Source organism: Tympanuchus pallidicinctus, unplaced genomic scaffold (genome assembly GCF_026119805.1).
Source record: "Tympanuchus pallidicinctus isolate F22 unplaced genomic scaffold, pur_lepc_1.0 scaffold16, whole genome shotgun sequence".
In the NCBI taxonomy this organism is placed as follows: Eukaryota; Metazoa; Chordata; class Aves; order Galliformes; family Phasianidae; genus Tympanuchus; species Tympanuchus pallidicinctus.
The window spans coordinates 19,049,823-19,071,734 of NW_026294679.1; the positions used below are offsets into that span (position 1 = coordinate 19,049,823).

The 21,912-nt window shown below is 42.2% G+C and overlaps 1 protein-coding gene across 50 annotated transcripts in view; it reads right to left on the reverse strand.

Moving 5' to 3' along the window:
• The window catches only part of SORBS1 (sorbin and SH3 domain containing 1), a 108,580-nt gene that overhangs the window by 57,651 nt on the left and 29,017 nt on the right, over positions 1-21,912 (reverse strand). For 12 of the 50 annotated variants that reach the window (XM_052676903.1, XM_052676926.1, XM_052676904.1 and 9 more), the window contains exons 1-5: positions 16,462-16,610; positions 7,950-8,005; positions 6,224-6,289; positions 3,990-4,085; positions 233-352 (exon numbers count right to left, since the gene is read on the reverse strand). In XM_052676903.1, coding sequence (XP_052532863.1) covers positions 233-352; positions 3,990-4,085; positions 6,224-6,289; positions 7,950-8,005; positions 16,462-16,493 — 370 coding nt within the window. In that variant the 5' untranslated portion in view covers positions 16,494-16,610. Of the gene's footprint in view, positions 1-232; positions 353-3,989; positions 4,086-6,223; positions 6,290-7,949; positions 8,006-16,461; positions 16,613-21,912 lie in introns of those variants that run through there. The other 38 variants (XM_052676934.1, XM_052676933.1, XM_052676929.1 and 35 more) reach the window with 11 other exon arrangements.

Below are 21,912 nucleotides of genomic sequence, written 5' to 3' on the forward strand. Positions count from 1 at the left end.
AAGAGAGCTGTCATGCACTGGAAGACAATAGGAGTCCATTTCTCCCCTTGGAGATGTAATACTGGTCTGGCTTTTAAAAAGAGATTTCCAGCAGCTATAGGACCTCAGGCTTTAAATTTTAGTTTAAAAATCAAATAACAACAAAAAACACAGCCCAAGACCCTGAACTGACCTCACACAATGTTACTACAAGGCAACATTTTCCAGATAACTTTGCAGCCACTTCACTTACTTTCAGGTTTCTCAGCATCCTGAGGACATGGCGAAGAGATTTTCTGATTCTCTTCAGAGGTTGAAGATACCCAGAGGGTCACAGCTCCTTTTCCACTGCAGACTTTAGTGGGATCTGTTTCTACAGGAAATGTACATGCACAGAAAAGACACATTGAACGAGATGATACAAAGCTATTAGGAACCATCAGAGCTCTGTGGAGTAACTTTAGCATGGCTGTCTCTGAGTGAATCGATCTAGTAATGTTTATGTTGATGAAGATTAGCTCTGGATTTAAAGCATTGAGAATTCAAAGCAGTTTTGTATTCAAGTAACTGATGAATGTAGAAACAAGTTCCGTGCCAATGTAATAGAGCTAAGAAAGCAGGAAAAAAGGATGATTGGTTGAACCAAATTTCATGGGTCCATTTGCTTCATTTGGCCTGCTCTGCGTGTAAATATTGTATCAGCAGGACAGCATTACACCTGTGTCTCTTCTGTTGGATATCCCAGTGGTATACAGCAGCATAATTTGTATGCTTAAAAATGCCTTTTGTGCAGGCAAAAAAAAGGTCTTATGTTTACTGGAGCACAAAACCTTGTAACCGTGAATATGATCTGCCTCCTTGCCAGGTTCCCCCATTCCATGATGGTGTTGTATCTTTTCAATGTAGGAACTCAAATGCCATAAAGTATAAAGAAATTTAACAGATGACTCTGCGAGCCAAACACCAGGTCACATCAGCTTCCTTGCTAAGGCTCATTCAGGACAACTTCTGTCCAGGTTTACCCTTGTGCACTTCAGTCTGTGGATTTGGGTTCTTTCCTCCTGTCCCCTTATTCAGCAATTACAAAACAGAACTTCAAGGCCATCTTCCTGCCCTTATTTAAAATCTTTCCGGAGAGTTGTTTCCTCTAAGATATACGTAGAAACAATATGCCTAAAGAGACTCTTACTTATCCAACCTACTTCCACAGGAAAACATATCACCTCCCTTTCTTACGCACTACCTATTACTGCCCTGCAGCTGCCATCAGCCTTTTCACTTTGACCTACCTCAGGAGAAGTGCTAGTCCTTCCATGACAATGCACAGGGAGCTTGAAGGGGATCTGAGGATGTGCCATGTTGCACAGGTAACAACATGCTTATTTTTTATATTTACAGGTAAGGATCAAGTTCCCTCTATACCAGAGGGATGGAGCTCCTCTTTGAGACCTGTTATCATAATGACAGTTACACCTCCAGACTGAAAGGAAGGGGTAGAAGCTGCTGCTCACTGCCCAGATAACAGCTTGTGTTTGTACAGATCAGCATCCACTGCCTAATTCTAGTAAGACACCATTCATTACATCCACACCCAGACAGTGCCTACAGACCACGACAATGCCTCAGCCAAGGTTGCAAAACACTGCCACAACATAACAAAGCATCAAGTGTGGCAGATGGATAAGAGCAGTAAGCAGGAAGACTCACTGCATGTCAAGCATTTGGTTCATACTGGAAACCCTCAATGCTGAATCTCCATGGTTCACACTTTTACTTGGGCTTACAAAACTTTAAGACATCCCTAAAAAAGATTGTTTCAGGTAGCACATCCACACGTATCAAATGCTGCTTAAACTTAAACGTACTAACTTCACAATCACATCACACAACAGATCATGCCTTAGAGTCACCCATGTGGCTGCTGAAATAGAAGCTGATTTCTCTGACTGAGGAGCATTTGGTATGTCTGTGTGATAGTCCTTCCCCTCCTAGAGGTTGCTTCAATGCCACAAATTAAGTAAAGACAGAATTGATGGAAAAAAACATCCTACTCCCTATGTATTCCACCTCTTCTCCAATACTAAGGGTGGATCTGCTACCTGAAGATCTCACTCTTTGTGAGAAAGCCCTAAAGCACTTGATGCAGAGTAGGGTTAGATTATCTTGTCCAGGGCTATTACTGGCTGCCACTTATATCCACGCAACACAACACGCAGCCTCAGGACTCTACAGATTCATGTGCAAACCAACAAAGTTTACATTTTGAGACTCCAGTTTCAAGAGTATTGTAATTATGAAGCACAGGCATCTTGTTGGGAGTTATCAGGACCAAGTGAAGGGTTGCCATTCTTCTACACTCACAAAAACATCTAGAGCTCACAGCAGAAATGCTTCTATTATACAGGAGGAGGAAGGTCCTGGAACTGTTCATCGCTCTCCATGGACTGTTGGAGTCCAACATCCAGATTAAAAGTAGTTTTTCGAGACAAATTTTATGCTAAGTCTTAGGCTAAGGTTCAAGAGACATTAAAGTCCTTCACAGAGGCCAGATCTTAGTAACATTTTTGAAGCTTAGGAAAAGCATATCAGCATCTTCATGAATGAAGGCTCTAGAGATTGCAATACGGCTGGTTCCTTTTTACTCCACAACCTCTTCTTGCTCCCAGGCTATCGCAAAGTGGGCAAGTGGAGAAAACTTCAGCACTTTCTGCTAACGTTCTCCTTACTAAACACTTCTGTTCATTCTTTTCCCTCCTCTCCCTTCCAGTTAACATTTCGATTCTTGGTCATTAAGCAGATGAGCAAGTGAAAAAGTCTTTCCTAATCATTTTGGCAAAAATAAACAGTGCACCTGGAATAGAGTGAGAGCATGCAGCCTGGAAGTATAAGGCCCAGAATTAACAGAGATGGCTCTAAATGCTGCAATACAGCAAAGCAGACACCTTGCATTGCACACTGACATAACTCACTTCTGAATTAGGGATACATGAAATAATAAGAGGAAAAAAACTGTAAGTGCTCTGTGCCTGACTGCTCGTGTGCTCCATTTTAGACGCACAGGTTTGGGTGGCAGAACCCTTAATGATACAGGAAAGTCTTGGGACTGACACCTCTGCAGAGATGTACGCCAAGAAACAGAGAACTTTCCTTACCAAAGCAGTTTATTTTCATACAACTTACTCCAAACATAAGCCAAATCAAAACAGTAGCACTCACTGAAAAAATGTTTTGAACTCAATAAAATCAGAACACTTAGAAAAGGGTTGAAAATAAAACTGACAATGACAAATACCCTCACAAATTTAGTCAAAAGAGAGAAAACAAAGATCCAAATTTCTCATTAGAGGGATCCAGCAGATTGGTACCAAACGCAATGTCATAAGTTCCTTACTCAGTGCCCGTGTGTGACAGATTAGAAGAGACGAGCAGTATCAGCTAGCCTGGTACGACTGCCCAAATCCAGCAAAGAACAAAAATAATCTTGTAATTCTAGCAGGAAAACACGTTAGTGGGAGAGGGTAACAGAGAGCCTGACATCCTTATTTATCTACATAAAGTTTCTCTAGTGTCAGCATATGCACTGAATAACAAAACCATCCCATGGATGCTGAACTATGCTTGAACCTGTAAAATAGCACCTCTGATGTCTATTTACTTTCATAAAGACTAAAGATACGCAGGAAGCATTCTCTGGTTCATCAGGAGTTTGGTTCAAAATGAGGCTGTAATAACAGCAACATTCATAACCAAGCACTAGAAGAGCTTGCAATGATTCCAGATTCAAGCAGACACAATTATGTCTGCAGAGAAACAGCATAATTGAGAACAGTGCACTGTGCCATCAGGACCTAACTTTATTACTTACTGATGAAATCTACGGCTCTGGAAACAGTGAGAATGATGAAGCTGAAAGCCAGCCAAAGCACGTGGGTGAAGCAGAGAAAAAAAAAGAGAGAAAGAGGGAGAATGATGGCAACTAATGCACAGCAGGGGGAGTAAGAAAAAGATACCTGTAGGCAGCACTAGGTGAGGAGAACTTTTCACTTTCTTCACAGGGATTATTGTAACGGCAGAAATAGAGCGTGTGTATAAAGGGACGTCAACAGCTGCAAACACAAAAGTGTAAATGGCACATCCAAAAGGGAAGAACAGAGTTTGGAATCATGCCACTAAATTTTCTAGTGTACTCAGAGACACAATAGCAGGAAATTTCAAACACAAAAGCAGTCCAGAGAGCAGTGATGCAACCACTAAAAATATCCCTGCGCTTGTCCTAATCCAGGATACGTCTGCTTTAGAGCACGCACAGAACTGCTTACTGAGTCAACTAACTGCTGACCACCACTATGCTGCAGGGGTAACAAACCTGGAAGCATTAGTTTTTACAAGCCATAATTTTTTTTTAGTGTGACCATTCAGATGCGATACACTACATGCAAAAATAAAAATGTTAAGTCAATTTTACAGTGGCTCAGTTAAAGTGAAAAAACAGGCAGAGGTTCAGAGAGAAACACCAAAAACTACCCATACTACAGGAATTCTGGATTTTAGGGCACATTTTATAAGTTCAGCAACAAGACAGTACAGAAATATTAAACAATCCTGAAAAGCAGTTCCACACTGAAGTGTAGCATCAAATATCTGGTCCAGAAAAATAAGACACCTATCAAAGCAGTAAATTAAAGATTTCTCCTGCACACCATTACTTAGCATAGTATTTACAGTATATATATAAAATGTAATGTTACATATAATTACATATATATATACATATATATACATATATACGTATAAATGTAATAAAATTACATATTAAAATAATGTAGGGGAAAATCATAGGTAGCACAGTGCAAAATTCTAGCAGTGGTTACAAAACTCTCCAAAACTGTTGCTACTTCCTTTCCATTTCTTTATTGCTGCTAATGGGGAACCCTATTACAGATGAAAATAAAAAAGGTGAAACTACATATAGGTGATACTCAGTAGGATCTGCCAAGATTAACACCACGCAGTCAAAGCTCCACTAGAGTAATGACACAGTAATAACACAATATAGTGAGTTGTGCTGTTGATTTCTGCAGAGCCAAGATTTTCTCCTTTAGAACCTATTAGATTTCTGCATGGAAATATTAGCCAGAAAGTGGCAGGTGTCCTCTACACTCCACCTCCTTCAGGCCTGAAAAATCAGGAGTAAGAGGAACCACATCCCTAACACTTTTCACACCACCTCTGAGCACTGGGTGAGAGTGAGAGAGGTACTGACCTCAGAGCACCGTGCACATCACCTGGTGGCAGATCCTTCTGGCCCCTGGCAGAACTGGGAAGCAAAGACTTCCATCTGGCAAAGGGCTCTCAAGCAAGAGGCTAGAGGAAGAGCTCAACATATTTTTTCAAACCACAGATAGCTGTTGATTTTTTGGATTTGATTGAATGGATTGAAAGCCATTTGCCTTAGAGCAAACCAAATCAAACTCTGTTCTCCACGCGTCTCCCTGAGCATCCTGAATTCAACAGAGCTCTCAACTCCAAAGAGTCTGCGGTTTAGGAAACAACTCTACGGCTGTTCTGCTTTGCAACCAACTGAATTCAGCCACCCACAATGCAGCCAAAATACTAACCACTATAAAAAGGCATCGAAAGAAAAGAAAGGAAATGAACCCTGCAGACAACCAACCCATACAAGCACATACTTTCACCCTGCCAAAATACACACCATCACTATATAATACTGAATGCTATTTAATGCTTCAAATCTGTTGATGTTAACACGAAGGCTGGTTTGTTCAGATAAATTGGGGCTTAAAACCCTGGTTGCTAATGACACATTTCTTTATTACATAATCAGTTCCAGCTCTTTAATTCTGGCTCAGAACTTCACCTCTCACTGAAGTTAACGGGGTTCACACACAGGCATCCAAAAGTCCATGCTGCTTAAACATATCAAGATACTGATACACAGGTGCTCGCAAGTACTAGAAGTAGTGTACTGCTTTCTTCAAAACAGCACAAAAAATATGCAAAAATGCAAATCCAGCCTGCCACCTTTTGTTGCTTAAAAGACAAAGAGCACTTGTTCAGCTAAAAAATGCTGCTGCTGGCATGCCGCAGCACAAGGCCTTTCTTGTATCAGTCGCCAGGCAAACTAAATTTGGAAACACTGCTGTGGTGCCCAGGGAAACCAACCACATTACTCAGCTGACACACAGGGGGAGCTGCAGAGGTGGCTCTGAAGCTCTCAACCCACCTTTTTCTTGTCCATTGCTGCTCAGCCCATTGACAACAGTTTTTGCAACATCAACTTCTTCACGTTCTGCAAGAAAACCAAGAAGCAGATTACTTTACAAGTATTTGCAACTGAATTTCACATCTGAATATGAGGGCGTGCTGTGGGTCTGAGCTACTTGATTCTGGAGATCGGAAGTATTCCTACCATCTCTAGAAATGTTGCTTGGAGACATAAATCTCCCTTGGATGACACCTAGGTCTCTCTTTGTCCTTTGTGGATTGCAGCCACTTTAAAAGCAGGGACTGTCTCTATACGTATAGATGGCACTCGGCTCAATGCCGTTTTCATTTTTGGAGGGACATGAATACCCTAGCTTGGGAAAAATAAATGCTCTTTGCTACCATGTTAGCCAGATGTGAGTACAAACTCAAAGATAAGAGAGCTGGCCCACACTCCCTAATTTTTCAGCTATGTGCTGTGTTGGCATGAATCAAATTGAGTTTTGTGAGTTTAAAGAAACAAGACAGCACTGGAAAGGATCTCCAATGGTCATCTGAAGCCATGTTCCTGACCCACAACAGGGACATACGTATCTATCTTTGTAATTACTGACATATGTTTGCCTAACAGGTTTTTACAGTATCACCCTAGAGCAGTTTATTCCAGTGCTTTAAAACATCAAAGTTTTTGCAACTTTTAAGTCAAATTCCCAGCTCAAGCTTCTGGTTATTCTTCTGGTATTTCTCTGTACGATCTCCAAATGGTTCTGTTTTTTCTCAAAATGCGGTGCTAAAAACTGGACACAATACTCCAGCTGAGACATGATAAGTGCTAAAATCAAGTGGGGATGTTATTCCATGGGTCCTACATATGGTACTTTAGCATGGTATCTACTTTAATTTTTTCAGTCTTGCCTTATTACCCAGACAAACCCAACACTTGTCCTTTCCCCAACTATCTCCATTTCCTTTACCATCACTTTTCTTTGAAGAGCTAATTTTTCCTATCCAGATGTCAAACTTTGCACTCACCTCCGTTAAAACAGATCTAAGTCTTTCAGAACTCATTCCAGACTACAACAAGCTAAAGTGACCAACTTTGGCTCAAGATGTCAGAGCTTTATAGACCAATTTGAAAGAACAGAAATCTAGCCAGGACACTACTACAAAGCCATTCCACTCTTTCTCCAAAAGTTAGCATCCCTGAGCCTTTCCTCAGAAGGCTGGAGCAACTGTGAAGAGGAGATAAGGGAGTTGGGGTCATTCAGTCTGGAGAAGAGATGGCTCCAGGGAGATCTTATAACACTTAAGGGGAACCAAGAGGAAATCTATGGAAGGACACCTTATCAGGAAGTATAGCGATAATAATGATTTTAAACTGGAAGGGGGTTTAGACTAAGTTTAGACTAGGTATTATAAAGAAATTCTTCCCTATGAGGGTGATGAGACCAGGTTGCCCAGAGAAACTCTGATGTTCAGTCTCTGGAGGTGTTCAAGGCCAGGTTGGATAGGGCTTTGAGCAACCTAGTGTAGGGGAGGTATCCCTGCCAATGGCAGGGGTATTCGAGGGATTTTTAGGTCCCTTCCAACCCAAACCATTCTGCAATGCCAGGGCTTTGCCTGAGAACCAGGATGTAAAAGAGTCAGAAAAAGAAAAAAAGTAATTGGATCAAAAACTACTAGGAATAAGTCCAACAATAGAAAGGTAGGTTAATGAGTACAAGCAGAAAATAACACAGACTTACCAGAGCTCATTGTGGCAGAAGGAATTGCCTTTTTCACTTCTGGATTTTGTTTATCTCTGTTTAAAGTGAAAGGTAGAGTGGTTATTTTGTTTAAAATCTGCTTAGACAGCAGCGTATCTAATGCTGAACAATCATCACAAAAATCAAGGTAAGAACTAAGAACAAGAAACTGAGTTTCAAAATCAAGATGTATTTATGTCAGCAGTTACCATTTTTGTTGGTAATTATCAGAAATTAAATTTTCACATAATATACATACAACTTTCCAACCTAGGGATCATACCAAATAAAGCATGAGAGTTTCTATACAGCACACTACAGATCTGGATAAGCTTCTAATATATGAAAAGCCCATCATCTTTGATTTAAAAAAAGAAAAAATCTTAGTGAGACCATCCATTTTTAAGCTAAAACTCTCAAGCTTAGATCACTGCCATATTTCAAGGTTATCTGCTACTCCTACTAACACCAGCCTCCCTGGTGGAAGATGTTAGAATGAAGAATAAGTATTTGTAGAAATGTTTATTAACTTCTGCACCAACCATTTCCAGTCCTGTTCCTGGTATCATCAGGAACAGGCTGCAACAGGTGAAACTTCAAATTAGAAGCTTTAATGCTCCTGGGATCAAAGGCCATGAAGTTACTAATCTGCGATAAAGAAATCTCCGATTGTGAACAGAGATGAAAAAAATAAATTTTCAGTCATTAAAAACTATGTAGGACAACTGCAGTGCCTATTCCTGGTCAAGACTTGGTACTACAAACAGTTTTCAATGTCACTGCAGATGTTGGTCTGAAAAGAAAAAGAGCAGTATTTCTACAAAACAGTCTATGTTTACCAGGACTTCTTAACTCTCCCGAGGTCTAGGTTGATAAAAACTCTTTAATTTCACGTCTCATTCTCCCTCCCACTTCCCCCCCAAAAATTAGCACTAAATAGAGCATGAGCGATTCCAGCTAATTAAATGCTTTTCAGGGCACAAATAGGAGTAAGTATCACAAATTATGCAATTGTGCATAAACAAACACCCTAATCTGAAGGAATACAACCCCTTCCCTTACTTCCAGGCTGCTTGGAGAAACAAGGTGGCAGAGGAGACATTTTTTGTTTTCTTGTTTTCCTGTTATAAGAAGCAGAGGCAGTAGTGGGACCATCTAAGAGGTGGAAATTGTCTTCAGGGAGTTCAGTTTGCCTCCTTGCCTGAAGCATCCCCATTCTAAAGCAGCATTCATTCCATACCAATCAGAATATAATGAGCATATTTGATAGACAGTCAAAAGGAAAGTAAAGAAAATTAAGCTGGCAAATAAAATAATGGATTCACCTGTAAAACTAGCTGATATCTGGGCTTTCAGGCATGTCACACCAGCAACTGCTGCCAACACTTAGTTATTTTATTCATTAAAATGCCCACAAAAGGTACTTCATTATGGGCCAGAGAAGGCTCGGCAGGGCACAGCCTAACTCCAAACTGATCCCAGAAAAGGAGCAGCAGGCACAAAATAAAGCAACTCAACAAAAGCCGAACACAACCAAAAGGCCTGCCAACACAGCACCCGCTTTTTGTTCCTACTATTTTGTATTAGAAGCAAGAGCCCTGAAATAGTAATGGTTGACAGCCTGAGAATTTGGCCAAATGTATTTATTAATAATGATCTTTCTGATCTCTGTAAGCTTCAATTACAGAAAGTAATTACCTTAGTTGAGGTAAAGGATAAATAAATGAGCTAAAATTACAGATTATCAAGGCAAAGGAAGAAGCAATATCACATTCGTCCAGCTATGGAAAACTATTATCAGTTAAACTTACTGGAAAAATACAAGTTCCTTCATAGAGCAGGGAGAAAACCACTGCAGTTAAGTCTCAATTCAGCTTTAGAAATAAAAACATTGTGAAATTGAGGGAGGCTGCTAGTACCCAGAAGTACTAGCACAACACTGGCCCTCTCCTTGGGATATGTACAGGTCAATAGGACGTTTCCTCTACACTGAGTATCCCCAAAAGGTTGCATGTCTTCCTCTGCTATTTAAGATTTTTAAAAGGCCCAACAAACTCCAGCATGCTACCCTTCTGGCAGGATACACTAAGCTCACACACCTGGCAAAGGCCAGGTTCTCAGCAATATGGTGGTAGAGCACATTTCTCAGTAGCAGTATCTGAGCAAGTACTTCTCTGACCCCGTGCCTTACTCATTTTGAAGCGTCTCTTCTCCACTTAGAATGTGACATCATACCTGCCAGGAAACTGATTTCAATGGTTTCTTTTGTATTTGAGAGTCATGACACTGCTTACAGAATAAAGCACTTTCTCCACCGTGCTAAGAAAGGCATTTTGCAAAGAACTCACACAAAAAAAAGCTCAATTATTTGGCCTTAAAAGAACAAATTACTTTTCCACAAGAAGCGATTTGAGATCAGAAACTCAGTTGTAATTAAAGGAATAAGTTTCCTAAATTAAATGAAGGTGGTGTACAAACTCATTAGAACTAGATCTAGAAAAACGACTACACCCATATACTCACACTTAGTTGCAATTACAGAATCCAATTAAAACAACAACCATTCAGCGTTCATTAACCGTGAAACTAACCAGTATTATTCAAGCACTCATGAACATACACTTAATATAGGTTCCCATAAAAAGAATGGGTTTGGAGTGCTGAGGGTTAATGTATGCAATCTAGAGCACTTCAACTACTGTAACTCTGGAGGTTCCATTTTAAAGTTGATTTAGGTCATTTGAGGGTCTGTGTGCAGACTCACTGCAGCCTGGTACAAAAACAATCTGCTGCTTAGATTGAGAAAATTACAGAGTATGTTTGAAGTTGAGAATGTGCCTCGGTGCCTTTTGCACCCTGTTTCCCATAGGCTTCACCTAAACCATTCACTGAAGTCCTGTTACGCTTGTATTTTGTGTAGTCTAAGGTTGTTCGCAGGGCCAGATTCTGTTTAGTCCAACAGCACACCTAGCCTGGTGCCCCCTGCATTACCCTCTGTAACATTTGGGAAGATATGTGCTATAAGTCAGCACACTGTCTGTGTTTGCGAGAGCATCCTCAGGCAGAGCAGCCCTGCCAGATTGGTTAGACAAGCTGCACATGGGCTGCAGAGGCAGGTGGATCTGGGAACATCTGCTGCTCTCAGTTCCTCCTTCCTGTAGAAATGATCACACAGACCCCACAGACATGTGCAGAACACACAGTCATACTTCAGGACTGAATCTTTTGAAGAAAATTAAAGGTTGGATCCCTTGTGCCAGTCTTAGAAACTGAAAAACAGTACCACCAAATCAGGCAAAACAAAAACCAATCTCCCACACAAAACTACCACAGTTGTCTCCTAGGTCCCTGCTGTAAGGAGCAGACCACTGTCTCCTTGCCAGGTCTGAATTTATGCCTTTCCTGAAATATGACAGACATAGCAACAAAGCTGCAGACATTCAAAACACAATGAAAGGTGATGAATTCCTAAGGGTATAAGCCAGCAGTTGTAATGCTGAAGATGCCAACGCCTGTATGTAACGTCCAGCAGCTCCTTGCCAGCTCTGTACCTCTAGACGGGTGTTCAGCACTCCTTCCTCCCTCTCACCCCTAGCACATCTCTCCCAGGGCCGCAGCTCCTTCCCTACTTGGTGTGGAAACGGAGCACAGTGGATTTAGAGCCCTATTTAGGAGGAATGCAGATAAGTAGTGACTACTGCTGCGCAGCATGTCTCTGGATTATCTCACATGCTCTAAACATTCAAGTGCTCCCCCTGCAACGGTCAGGGTAACAAACAGCTCATTAATTGTCCCGAGTAAGGACGCACGCTCTGCAGTCACTGGTATCTCTGCCGGGAGTCGTGGGTGGTGGTTATTTTTGGTGGTCTAATGTACGTGTGGGGAAAAGTCATTTCCTCTGGTTTCTTCTCTTGCTGTTACTGATAGCCCCGATGACTTACTTAGAATTTAAGAGCTGTTGCTAATCATAAGCATTCAAAACTCATCAGGCAGGCCTTAAATTCATTACTCAGATTCCCCGCTTTAGCTCCTCAGTTCTGAGCTTTCACATTTGCAAAAGTGTTTCTTCACACACAAGATCGTTGAGTGTTTTGTAGCATGCAAATGAAAAATCAAAGTCTTGTTTATATAATAGTCTAGCTATTAAGGCTTTTAGAAGAAAATTGGAGATTTTTAGATTTAAGAGATGATGAGCATTCACAAACGCTGTTTTTCACTTGATCAGCCCTTGAACATTACTCTGGCACCCACTTGTTTAGCCCTTGGCTCAGCCCCTCTCTCAATGCCACCAGTGTTCCTGCCTCAGATGCTCCACTCAGCCAGCAGGGCCACCACCATGTGATCCCAGTGATCCCAGAGCTGGACAGGGGGCAAAGGGCTGCACTGCTGCCAGCGTCTGCTACTAAGAGGTTCCTCTGCTTAAAGCAAGCCACTGGAGAACACAGCTGTACTTCTCATGCTGTACCACATAAAAGGGAGCAAGAGAAAGTAGCTTGGGAATATAAGAGGCACAGCTCTGGGTTAATCCAGTCAATCAGCTCTCTTCTCCAAGTATCATTACTCTCTTACCCTGAAATACTGACGGAAATATGTTGCCTGTCAGTTTTATTTTAAGGGTTAAAGAATGTCCTGTTATTCCATCAGAAGACATGATGCTCCTAAGAATAAATGTCAGGAAAGGACTGTGAAGAATCATAGAATGGCCTGGATTGAAAAGGACCATAATGATCATCTAGTTTCAGACCTCCTGCCATGGGCAGGGTTGCCAACCACCAGTGCCCAGAGCCACATCCAGCCTGGAGTCCTACCAGCTCCAAGCAGCCTCCTCCCCGCACACACTTCAGCAAAGGTTCAGACAGCACTGAGCAATGAGGGCTCAGCTAAATTCAACAAATGACAGCGCTGCACACAAGCTGGAATAGCATGTCCTTTTAAATAATTGAGCTTACAGCTGTTGGAACAAACATAGCACACTGCATATACAGTACTGTTGTCTTTTTTATTTTTTAAATATGGTGCATGTTTGCTTCCTTTCTAATGAGCTTATCTGGGGTATGTGTGCCAGTCTGGGTATAATTTAACAGTAACATGCCAGCCCATCAAACAAGAAATGTAAACCAGGAGATGTGACTTTAAGAGCTCAGAGATGCCTTCAGAATGAAGTTATCCTTCAGTCACCAACTTCAGAGCAAACAACTCTTACCAGCAACCTGAGTTAACTCATTTCAAGGTCACCACTTTCGAACACTGCCAAGAAGGATCTGTGGGGTCATCAAGCTTACTCCCATGCTATTGCAGGCAGCTGTGTCATACAATCCTGGGCAGGAACTCTTCAAGTCCCAGCTTGAAACCCTTACGGTTTCTTGCCTCTACAGCTCCTCCTTGAAGCCAACTCCTTCCTTCTTATGAGTAGAACATTGCTTCTGACTTGCAACTTGCATTGTTTCTGACCTAAATTTAACTGGTGAACAGCTAGCACCAAACTGTTTTGTACCAACATCGTTTTTCTGTTTACATAGGCACCATTCATTTTCAGAAAGCAATCACAACTCTGAGTGTGGAAAGGACCTGTTTGCAAACCTGTAAACAAACGTTTCCAAAGCCATTGGTCTGCGTGCTGTCATCCATCTCTGAAATCCAGCAAGCAAACAGCATATCTTTAAGGCTGGACAAAGCTTTAACTCTGGTCAGCATCACAGAACCAGAGAGCAAAGCCTGAAGGTGAGATGCCCAAGAGCTGAAAAGCAAGGTTCAAAAGGCAAAGCAGCTTCTCTGGCCTGTTCTAACACTGGCCTGTCTTTGAGAAACAATTCCATGGTCAGTGGAACTTCAGAAAATGATTTGATGTCCACAGGGATCTCCCATGCAAAGAAATAGACTGGAATACTGTCATCAGCCACTGAGCTCTCGTGATGATGACTCAGACATGTAGGGTTGTGGTGCTGGAGGTGTCTCCTGCTCAAGTCATCAGGCACAGGGCTGGGAAAGCAACAGCTTGGCACAGGGCAGGAAGGAAAGTGACTACACATGTGGTGGCTCCCTGCTTCCCATGGGATGAGTTAACTACTGTTATCAGTAACTTTCCAGTCAAAAAATAGATAACAGATTTTAAATGCACTGTAACTGGGCTTTGACTTCCTCCTGAGTCCGCTGTGACTGCCTTCTGTTTTTGTATTTGATGGCTGAGATCATGGTGACATTGGCTGTGCCCCATGTATCATGTGTCTGCTAGAGAAACAATTGCCTTTGTGCGACACCTATACACCCAAGCAGCTCACGTTGTAAAGGTTCAGAAACTTCTAGAGTATTCTGAATAAAATCCTACATTCAGTCGCAGCACCTGAGAGCATTAGAGGGGGGAGGTGACAATTTCTTCTCAGCTTTACCTGCAATATGTATGCTAACACCTCACAGACAGAAGCACTCTACAGACAAGTGGCAGTGCAGCCCATGCAAGGCAATTCCCAGAGCACAGCTCTCAGACTGTAGCTCTAAAGGAAAGCAGTAAACAATTTAGCAGCCCACCACCACCTGGGACAATTCAGGATGCTTAACTGAGACTTACATAAGAATTCAAGCAGGACTCACACATAACTACTGAAATTGCCATTTACATACAGTGAATAAGGGGTAATGAATTCAACACTGTCAAATTTACCTTTTTGCAGATTTACCTTTTTGGGGCCAAACAGTAGCAATCTCACCTAGCTTAGAGCATGCTGGTTTTATACTTCAACTGGAACAAGCAGAAGATTCATTTAGTTCAAGCTGTTTTGGGACTATCTGTACCATCCACGCAGCTGGGGTGCTCTGTGTGTTGCACTCAGCTGCATACACCTCTGACACTTGTGTCTGCAGAAGAATTGCTGTAAATTAACAGACCCAAATTCCAGAAGCCCTAATTATATATAACAATGGATCCGTTCAGCTGACAGGACAGAGGGACACGCACAAACACTACACTGCATTTAATACAGTGAATGGCATTCTGTAAATACAATCAATTAGATCATCTAAACAACATCCAGCAGCTTCTCTTGCATGATTTTGTACAGCACAGACTATAAAGGCTGCCTTCACTGCTGTCATACGCTCTCAAATAGCAAAGCAGTAAATAAGTGGAAGTTTTATTAAGTAGAAATACCAATTAGCAATTGACTAGTGTCACAAAGTTCAGATTCCAAATAACCTAATTTTTGTGAAATATTTGTAGAGGAAAGATTCTTGTGCACCTCTAACACCATAAATAAATACCTTAATACTACAGATCACCTTCTACCACCTCAGACACATCCTGAGACTCCTAGCTTTGCAAGGCAGAGGAGTTGCTTTGGTATTGAATCATCACTCTGGCAATTGTATCAGACAGCTGTTAATCATGACCTCTGTTAGCGCCGTTTCAACCTCTTCACAAACACTCAGTAAGCAACATTTGGCATAGAGATGGAAGATTCAAGCCTCTGCTCTATGCATTGTCTGAAATTAACTAAGCCAGAACAGGGTAAACAAGGCGTGTATGTCAGTCTTTGAGTGTTTTATGATGCCTTCAGAATAATCTAAGCCATTTCGAAAGTTGTTCTCATTATAAACACAACTGCAATGATCTCCAGGAGATCACAGAACAAGGTAAATCTAGCCCGTGTATGAAGGAAGTAAGCCATACCCCTTCTTCCAACGCTCCTCTGACAAGGCTGAGGATGTATGGGGAAGTTGGACAGGATTGTTCTCCTTAGCCTTTGGCACTACTCTGAAGAAATTTCCCTGGAACCAATTCATCTGCCTGAATATAGGCACAAAAAGGCCCCTGCAAAACCCTGAAGGCTGGCTCCTGTAATACGTCCAAGGCCAGACAGCAAAGCCACACCTGCCAGGAATTCAGGCTAAAGTCCTGGCCGCTCACCTTGCTGCCTCTAAAGCTACTTACATGCTGGAATGAAGAACACAGCAATTGCTCCTCTGCTTGGTACTGAAAACATTCTGAGAAAACTGAACTTCTGGATTAACAATGGTTTGACATTTGAAACATCTCCAGAAATTGCAGAATGCCAAATTTCAGAAACCAAATCTCATCTTCGCTTCCCTCTGACTCCTCAAGAATCAAGTGGCATATTGCTGAGAACTCCACATCCACTCTCCTCACTTTCATTTTAGCAATAGATTTGGACTCAGCTCTCAGGAATAAGTCTCAACCACTCCTTCACATAAAGTTAGTCAGAAGAATGATGCAGTAATTTGGGTACAGATGCTAGGACCTGCTCAGTTCCCTTATCCAGGACACAAGCTCACAAAATGACTATTCTAGATATCTCCTCTCTTTTCAAGCAGCAACTGGAAATACCCACCCATGTGAATCAAACAATTTCAAAGTCAGTGAGTGTAGCCCAGCAGACCTACCCACTCATTGCACATTAGCAGGTGCCAGTGCCATGTGAACTGATCTCCCAGGGCTTTATAACAGCTCCAGGAAGGCTAGCTTTGACTAACTAGGAAAAAAACACAGCAGTGTTCTTACCTTGATTCAGACTTTTCAGTTAATGGTGCCATTTTCTTAGCCCCTTAATTTCATCCCATATGAGCATAAGAGTTAAGGAAGCCTTTCACTGTGTTGCCCAGTCACTTGGCTGCTGAAGTGTACCAAAAAAATTGTGGAAACCTTTCTCTCTCTCCCTGGCACCCTTAAATACTTTGCTCCTCCTCCTCCTGTGCTTTTATTAGCCAGCGGGTTCTTAGTCACACCATGCTGTCACTAGGCTTGCTCATCATCAACCACCCCCACCCAGCCTGCTTGTCACTCGCCTGCCACTGTCATCAGGCCCGATGCTGGCTCTTCCTGCAGCTCTGGAGCTGGGGAAGAGAGGGAAAGTTGGGAGATGACTCTGTGGTAGCAGGGAGATGAGACGCACTACAGAAGGGAAGCAACAAGCAAGCCTTGTAGAAATACTTGATTAAAGCATACGGGAAGTACTTGAAAAAGAGCTTTTTCCTCTTTCTTTTTCATAACCGGAGAGTATCTGCCTATCAAGGGAGGAATGTTTTCATTAGCAGTAGACATGGTAGATCCTATTTCAATGGGTAGGAGCTGAAGGGTCACAGCTAAAGTTTCTGCACTTGGCAGCTGAGATTCCTCACATAAATTCTCATGTGTCACACAGGGAAACAAACCACTTTAATGATTACTAGATGTTATATGATGCGCACGCCATGGGTTTCGTAGCTCGCACGAAGGGATGCTTTAAGTCACAAGACATACTACAGTGTCCCACACCTTAGCACTTCCACCACTCCACAGGCTTGCACTGGGGTGGAAGTGGTGCATTCAGGATGGCAAGGGGTGTTGTTTGCTCGCAGCCTGATTCTGGATTGTGATGCCTCAAATACGCACATATGGTCACTGATCTGCTGTCAAACCAGGGGACTGAAAAAATGTACTGATAATTATTGCAAGGCAAGCATCTCCTAGCAAGTGAGGCCCAGAAAGCAACACAGGTGTCCTGAGCTGCTGATTGCAGAGGGCACAGAGCGAAGGTTACTAAGTGGGTCAACACTTATGCTAACGTCATACTCGCCATAAAACATTAGCAAAGGACAGAACAAACAACTCCAAATGCTACATATGTAAATACACACCAGTGTACTGTGAAATTCCGATTTACAGCATGCCCCCGTTTTATTTCCTGCCAAATATACGTTCAGCACCCCAATATTTATCTCTCATCAAGTGTTTAACTCTTGGCCAATAAAGGCACAATTCTGACTTGGCATACTGACTAAAAGGGCCTGAAGTAGCTGGAAAATTCTGCTTCAAAAAGACCAATCCCCATTCCTAAACATGTACTTTGCAGTATCTGATTACACTAAACAAAGGGTTCCCATGCCCACAATTAAAGACTATTCCGCAGAGGGCTCAGATTTGGAGTTTTGGATTCTTCTACCCCAGTAAGTATCAGAGGTACTCACAACATTCAGGTTGGGATTCAGGTTCTAGCCCCTGAAAAGTCAGGTGTACAAAACTCCTAATAAAAGAGCAAACCAGGAAAGATAAGGAAAAATAAAGAAACCAAAAAAAAATCCCACACAACACTGTCCAATGTAAACTGTACAATCATCACCTTCAATTACTTGAAACACACAGTACAAAACAGGAGACCTCTCTCACCACCCAAAGAAAAACTCCTTTATCTCCTTCTCAAGTGTGCTCTGGAGCCTGATCACTGAGTTTTTTGGGCAGAAACCATACTACAAAAATATCAGCTAATGAATGAGAGAATAGCACCTATGCAGAGACAAAGTAGGGAAGGATCCAAAATAATCTGCACAACAAAGGAAGCATTTGGGATAACTGTGACAGATCCAGCTCTAGGACATTCCAGACCACTGCCCTATCCCTTGGAAAACCTACCCTCATCATATCTGTTTTGCTGTCAAATCCATACACAGACTATCTCACAGGACGGAGCAGGCTACTTCCACTATAAGCTACTCCACAAATCATGCTGCACAATCAACAGGAGTGTTTGTTTGTTTTAATAAATATCACACAAGTTCTTTTATGCCTCTCCAATATGCCACAGGACAGTGAAATGCAGCCTAAAAAAATAAGGTTCTTCTGGAAGATCTGGGAGATTCTAAGTAAAAGCTATGAAGTTTCTGCAGAATGAGGAAGGTGGCAAGCGTACTTGCATCATGCTTGTGTTTTTACCTCAGTTTCCTCTGAGTACTGGGGTTTGACTCACAAAACAAAACTCAGACAAAATAACATGCTGCTGCTAGAGTTACACCCAACACCATGATTGAGAAAACTCACTCACCCAGGATCCTGGTCCTGCTGGGCTGGAGCGTCTGCTTTGTTACAAAACAGCCACCCCAGTTCTGGTTGGGATACTTCTACAGCACACTTCTGCTCAGAGATGAGCACTAGCTTGCCACAAACCTCCAACTCCCTGATTCTCTGGGATGTTTGAGACTTGAGCACAAACCCCACAGCACAGTTCTCCACAGCTGAGAGCTACAGGAACCAGTGTCACTGCAGAGTGCAGCACTGCAGGTAGCCCCTGCTGCTTGCCAGGCAGTGCAGTGCAACTGCACAAGGACTCAAGAAGTACTCACACTGATCCCTGTGGCGGGAAAGGGCTCAAACTGTCACCAGAGACTGAGGAAGACTCAATTTAAAGATGCATACAAGCCTTTTAACAACTCTGGATAAGCACATAATCTTATAGTATAAGCAAATCCATAGGGCTAATTAAGGGCTAGCAAAAGACCCTCGTAACAAGCAGACAGCCTGTTAAGCGGGGAGAGAGAAAGAGAGAAGTGTAGGCTACAAGACAAACAGCTAGAAATCTTTCTTAAACTGCTGAGAAAAGCAAGTGTATGATTTGGCTTCCTTATTGAATTGAGGAACTCTCCCAGTGTCCCTTCTGGAAATAAGAGATACTCTGTAGGCTGTTGATCTATCATTTAAAACAACCAAAATTACTACCTGGTAGGGTTATAATTGATCAGGATCTGAGGTCAACATCTTCAGAGACTTCAGCCAGAGACATAGGTTTCCATTGAACTAACAAGTGAGCAGGAGCTGGGAAGCAATGCCTCATGCTGACAGAGGCTGGGAGCGATCAGCTGTTCAGCAGCCTCCTGAGCAGCAGTTCCCCCCAGCTGCTAACTCGTCTAAACTCTCAGACTTGAGCTGTTAGCCCATTTACACTCTCACACATAACAAAAAGTATAGCCTTGCCCTACCTTGAACAGTTGCTGTCTATGGTCCAGGAAATTTTGTAAAATCAAGGGCCTGCTAAATAATACTGCAGGAGGAAAAACTTAGGACTGTCATGCTTATCCAAGTCCTAACGAAACTAATGGTAGTTACACCATGCAGTCAAGGAAACACATCCTCACCTGCACACCAGCAACTCTACCCCTTTGCACGCAGCATTGCCACTTATACTCAGGTAAAACAGAAGTAAAACCTGCACAGTGTGATTCCTTGATTAGATTCATCAATCTCCCGGTGCACACTGTCTAGCAACTGCACGATCTGCTCCACTAATACAGAAAACAACAGATGACAATTCTTAAAACGAGCTTAGCTTACCAATATCTGATCCTTAGTGATCCAATCAGTCTGTAATTCAGTGAAAGGCACTCTGGCAGTGAAAGTAACTGAATACAAACTAATCAATATTAAAAGCTTTGTAATGGCATTAGCTGTCTACCAGCGTTTTACCAACTATTATCAACAGTTACCAACTTTTGTGCTGTAGAGGCTTGAATTAACCTTAAGGTACAATCAGGAGAAAATCATGCAAATAAGCTGGTTTTTGGTAAAATTCACTCACTTTTTTAAAACGCTCAAAATACTAAATATTTGTCAGTCTCTGGGCAAGCAGTTGAGCTTACTAGCTACACCAATAACAGTGGCTTAAGAAGAGATAAGAGATAAGACAAGAGAGCAGTAAAGAAGGGAATTAGGAGAAGCAGCCACAAAGAAAATTCGGACTGTGCTGTCTATTCATCTCAGTATTTTCCTGCAGTGCACCTCTCTGCACCCTTGCTAAAGACAAGCCAATATAGAATCACAGAATCCTTAGAGTTAGAAGGGACCTTTAATGGCCATCTAGCCCAAATCCCCTGCAGTGAAGAGGGACACCTGCAGCTTGATCAGGTTACTCACAGTGTGGTCCAGCCTGGTCAACCTGTCAACTACAGGTACGAAGCTTCCACCACATCTCTGAGCAACCTGTTCCAGTGTATCATCACTCTCACTATGAAAGACTTTTTCCTTACATCCAACCTAAATCTACCCCCTTTAAGCCTGAAACCATTTCCCCTTATTCTATCACCACAGATCCTCCTAAAGAATCTGTTCCCCTCTTTCCTGTATCTCCCTTTTAAATACTAAAAGGATCTAATATAAAATCAGACTGCTCTCTGGTCCTCTGTCCTCCAGGAACAAGCTATAAGCCAAGAGGAAACGTGTTTTCCAGCAGAGAAGTTTGTGCATTCACAGAAATAAAGTCCCAGCAGTCCTGCTTGCAGCACTTACTGTATATGCAATTAATAAATATCCAGACTCGAAACATCAGGCAGAGGAGAAATGTGGATTTGACTAACTCAGCCAGCTGTCTGGGATTATCAACCAGATATATTTGTAACTATGAAAGCTAATGAAAAGGTAATCAGATCTCACAGCAAGTCATTGCATTTGGGAGTGAAGAAAGGTTTAACAATCCCATCTCACCCATTCCTCTCCCACCAGCTCTGGCTTCCACAATGATTTGAAGGCATCACTGAAGTTACATATGTCCTCTCTGGGCAACACCCGAATATATGTTCAATGCAAGGAAATTTACTTAAACATCTCCAAGGAGACTAGAACAAAAGCCAATCTTGCCTCACATCCTCTCCACCACACCAATATCTCTTGTCAGAGAGAGAAACAGTAACTGAATGATTAAGGAATGATAATGACTGCTGGTAGGTGCACTGCTCGGCTCTGATTCCTCTTGGCTTCTGCATAAATTTAAAAAAAAAAAACCAACAAAAAAAAACCATTGGTTATTTAGAGAGGCAGGACTGGCCTGTTAGTGTCAGTACAGGACTCTGTCAAGACACTCTAGAGTTGTCATCTTTCTCCAGGAAGTTTAGACCCTTCACTGTAATAACCTGAAATGAAGTAAGAAAAGATCTTGCCCATCAGGCCATGAGCTGCTCCCACAATCCTGTATGTCAGAAGTCTCTTAGGTGAAAAACAACAACCCAACAGCCTCTAGTGAGCACCTACCTCTGGAGACCTGGGGGCACTGAAGTTTTCGTGTCTTACACTAACTCCCCTGTAGCAAATAAGCAAGAGCTATGAATCTACGAACAGATTGGGAAGAAATTAAGGAAAAAATTTGAAACACACTGTCCCTTCCAGCATCTCTGCCTCATCAACTCTCCATCTGTTTCCAAAAGTTCAACAGAA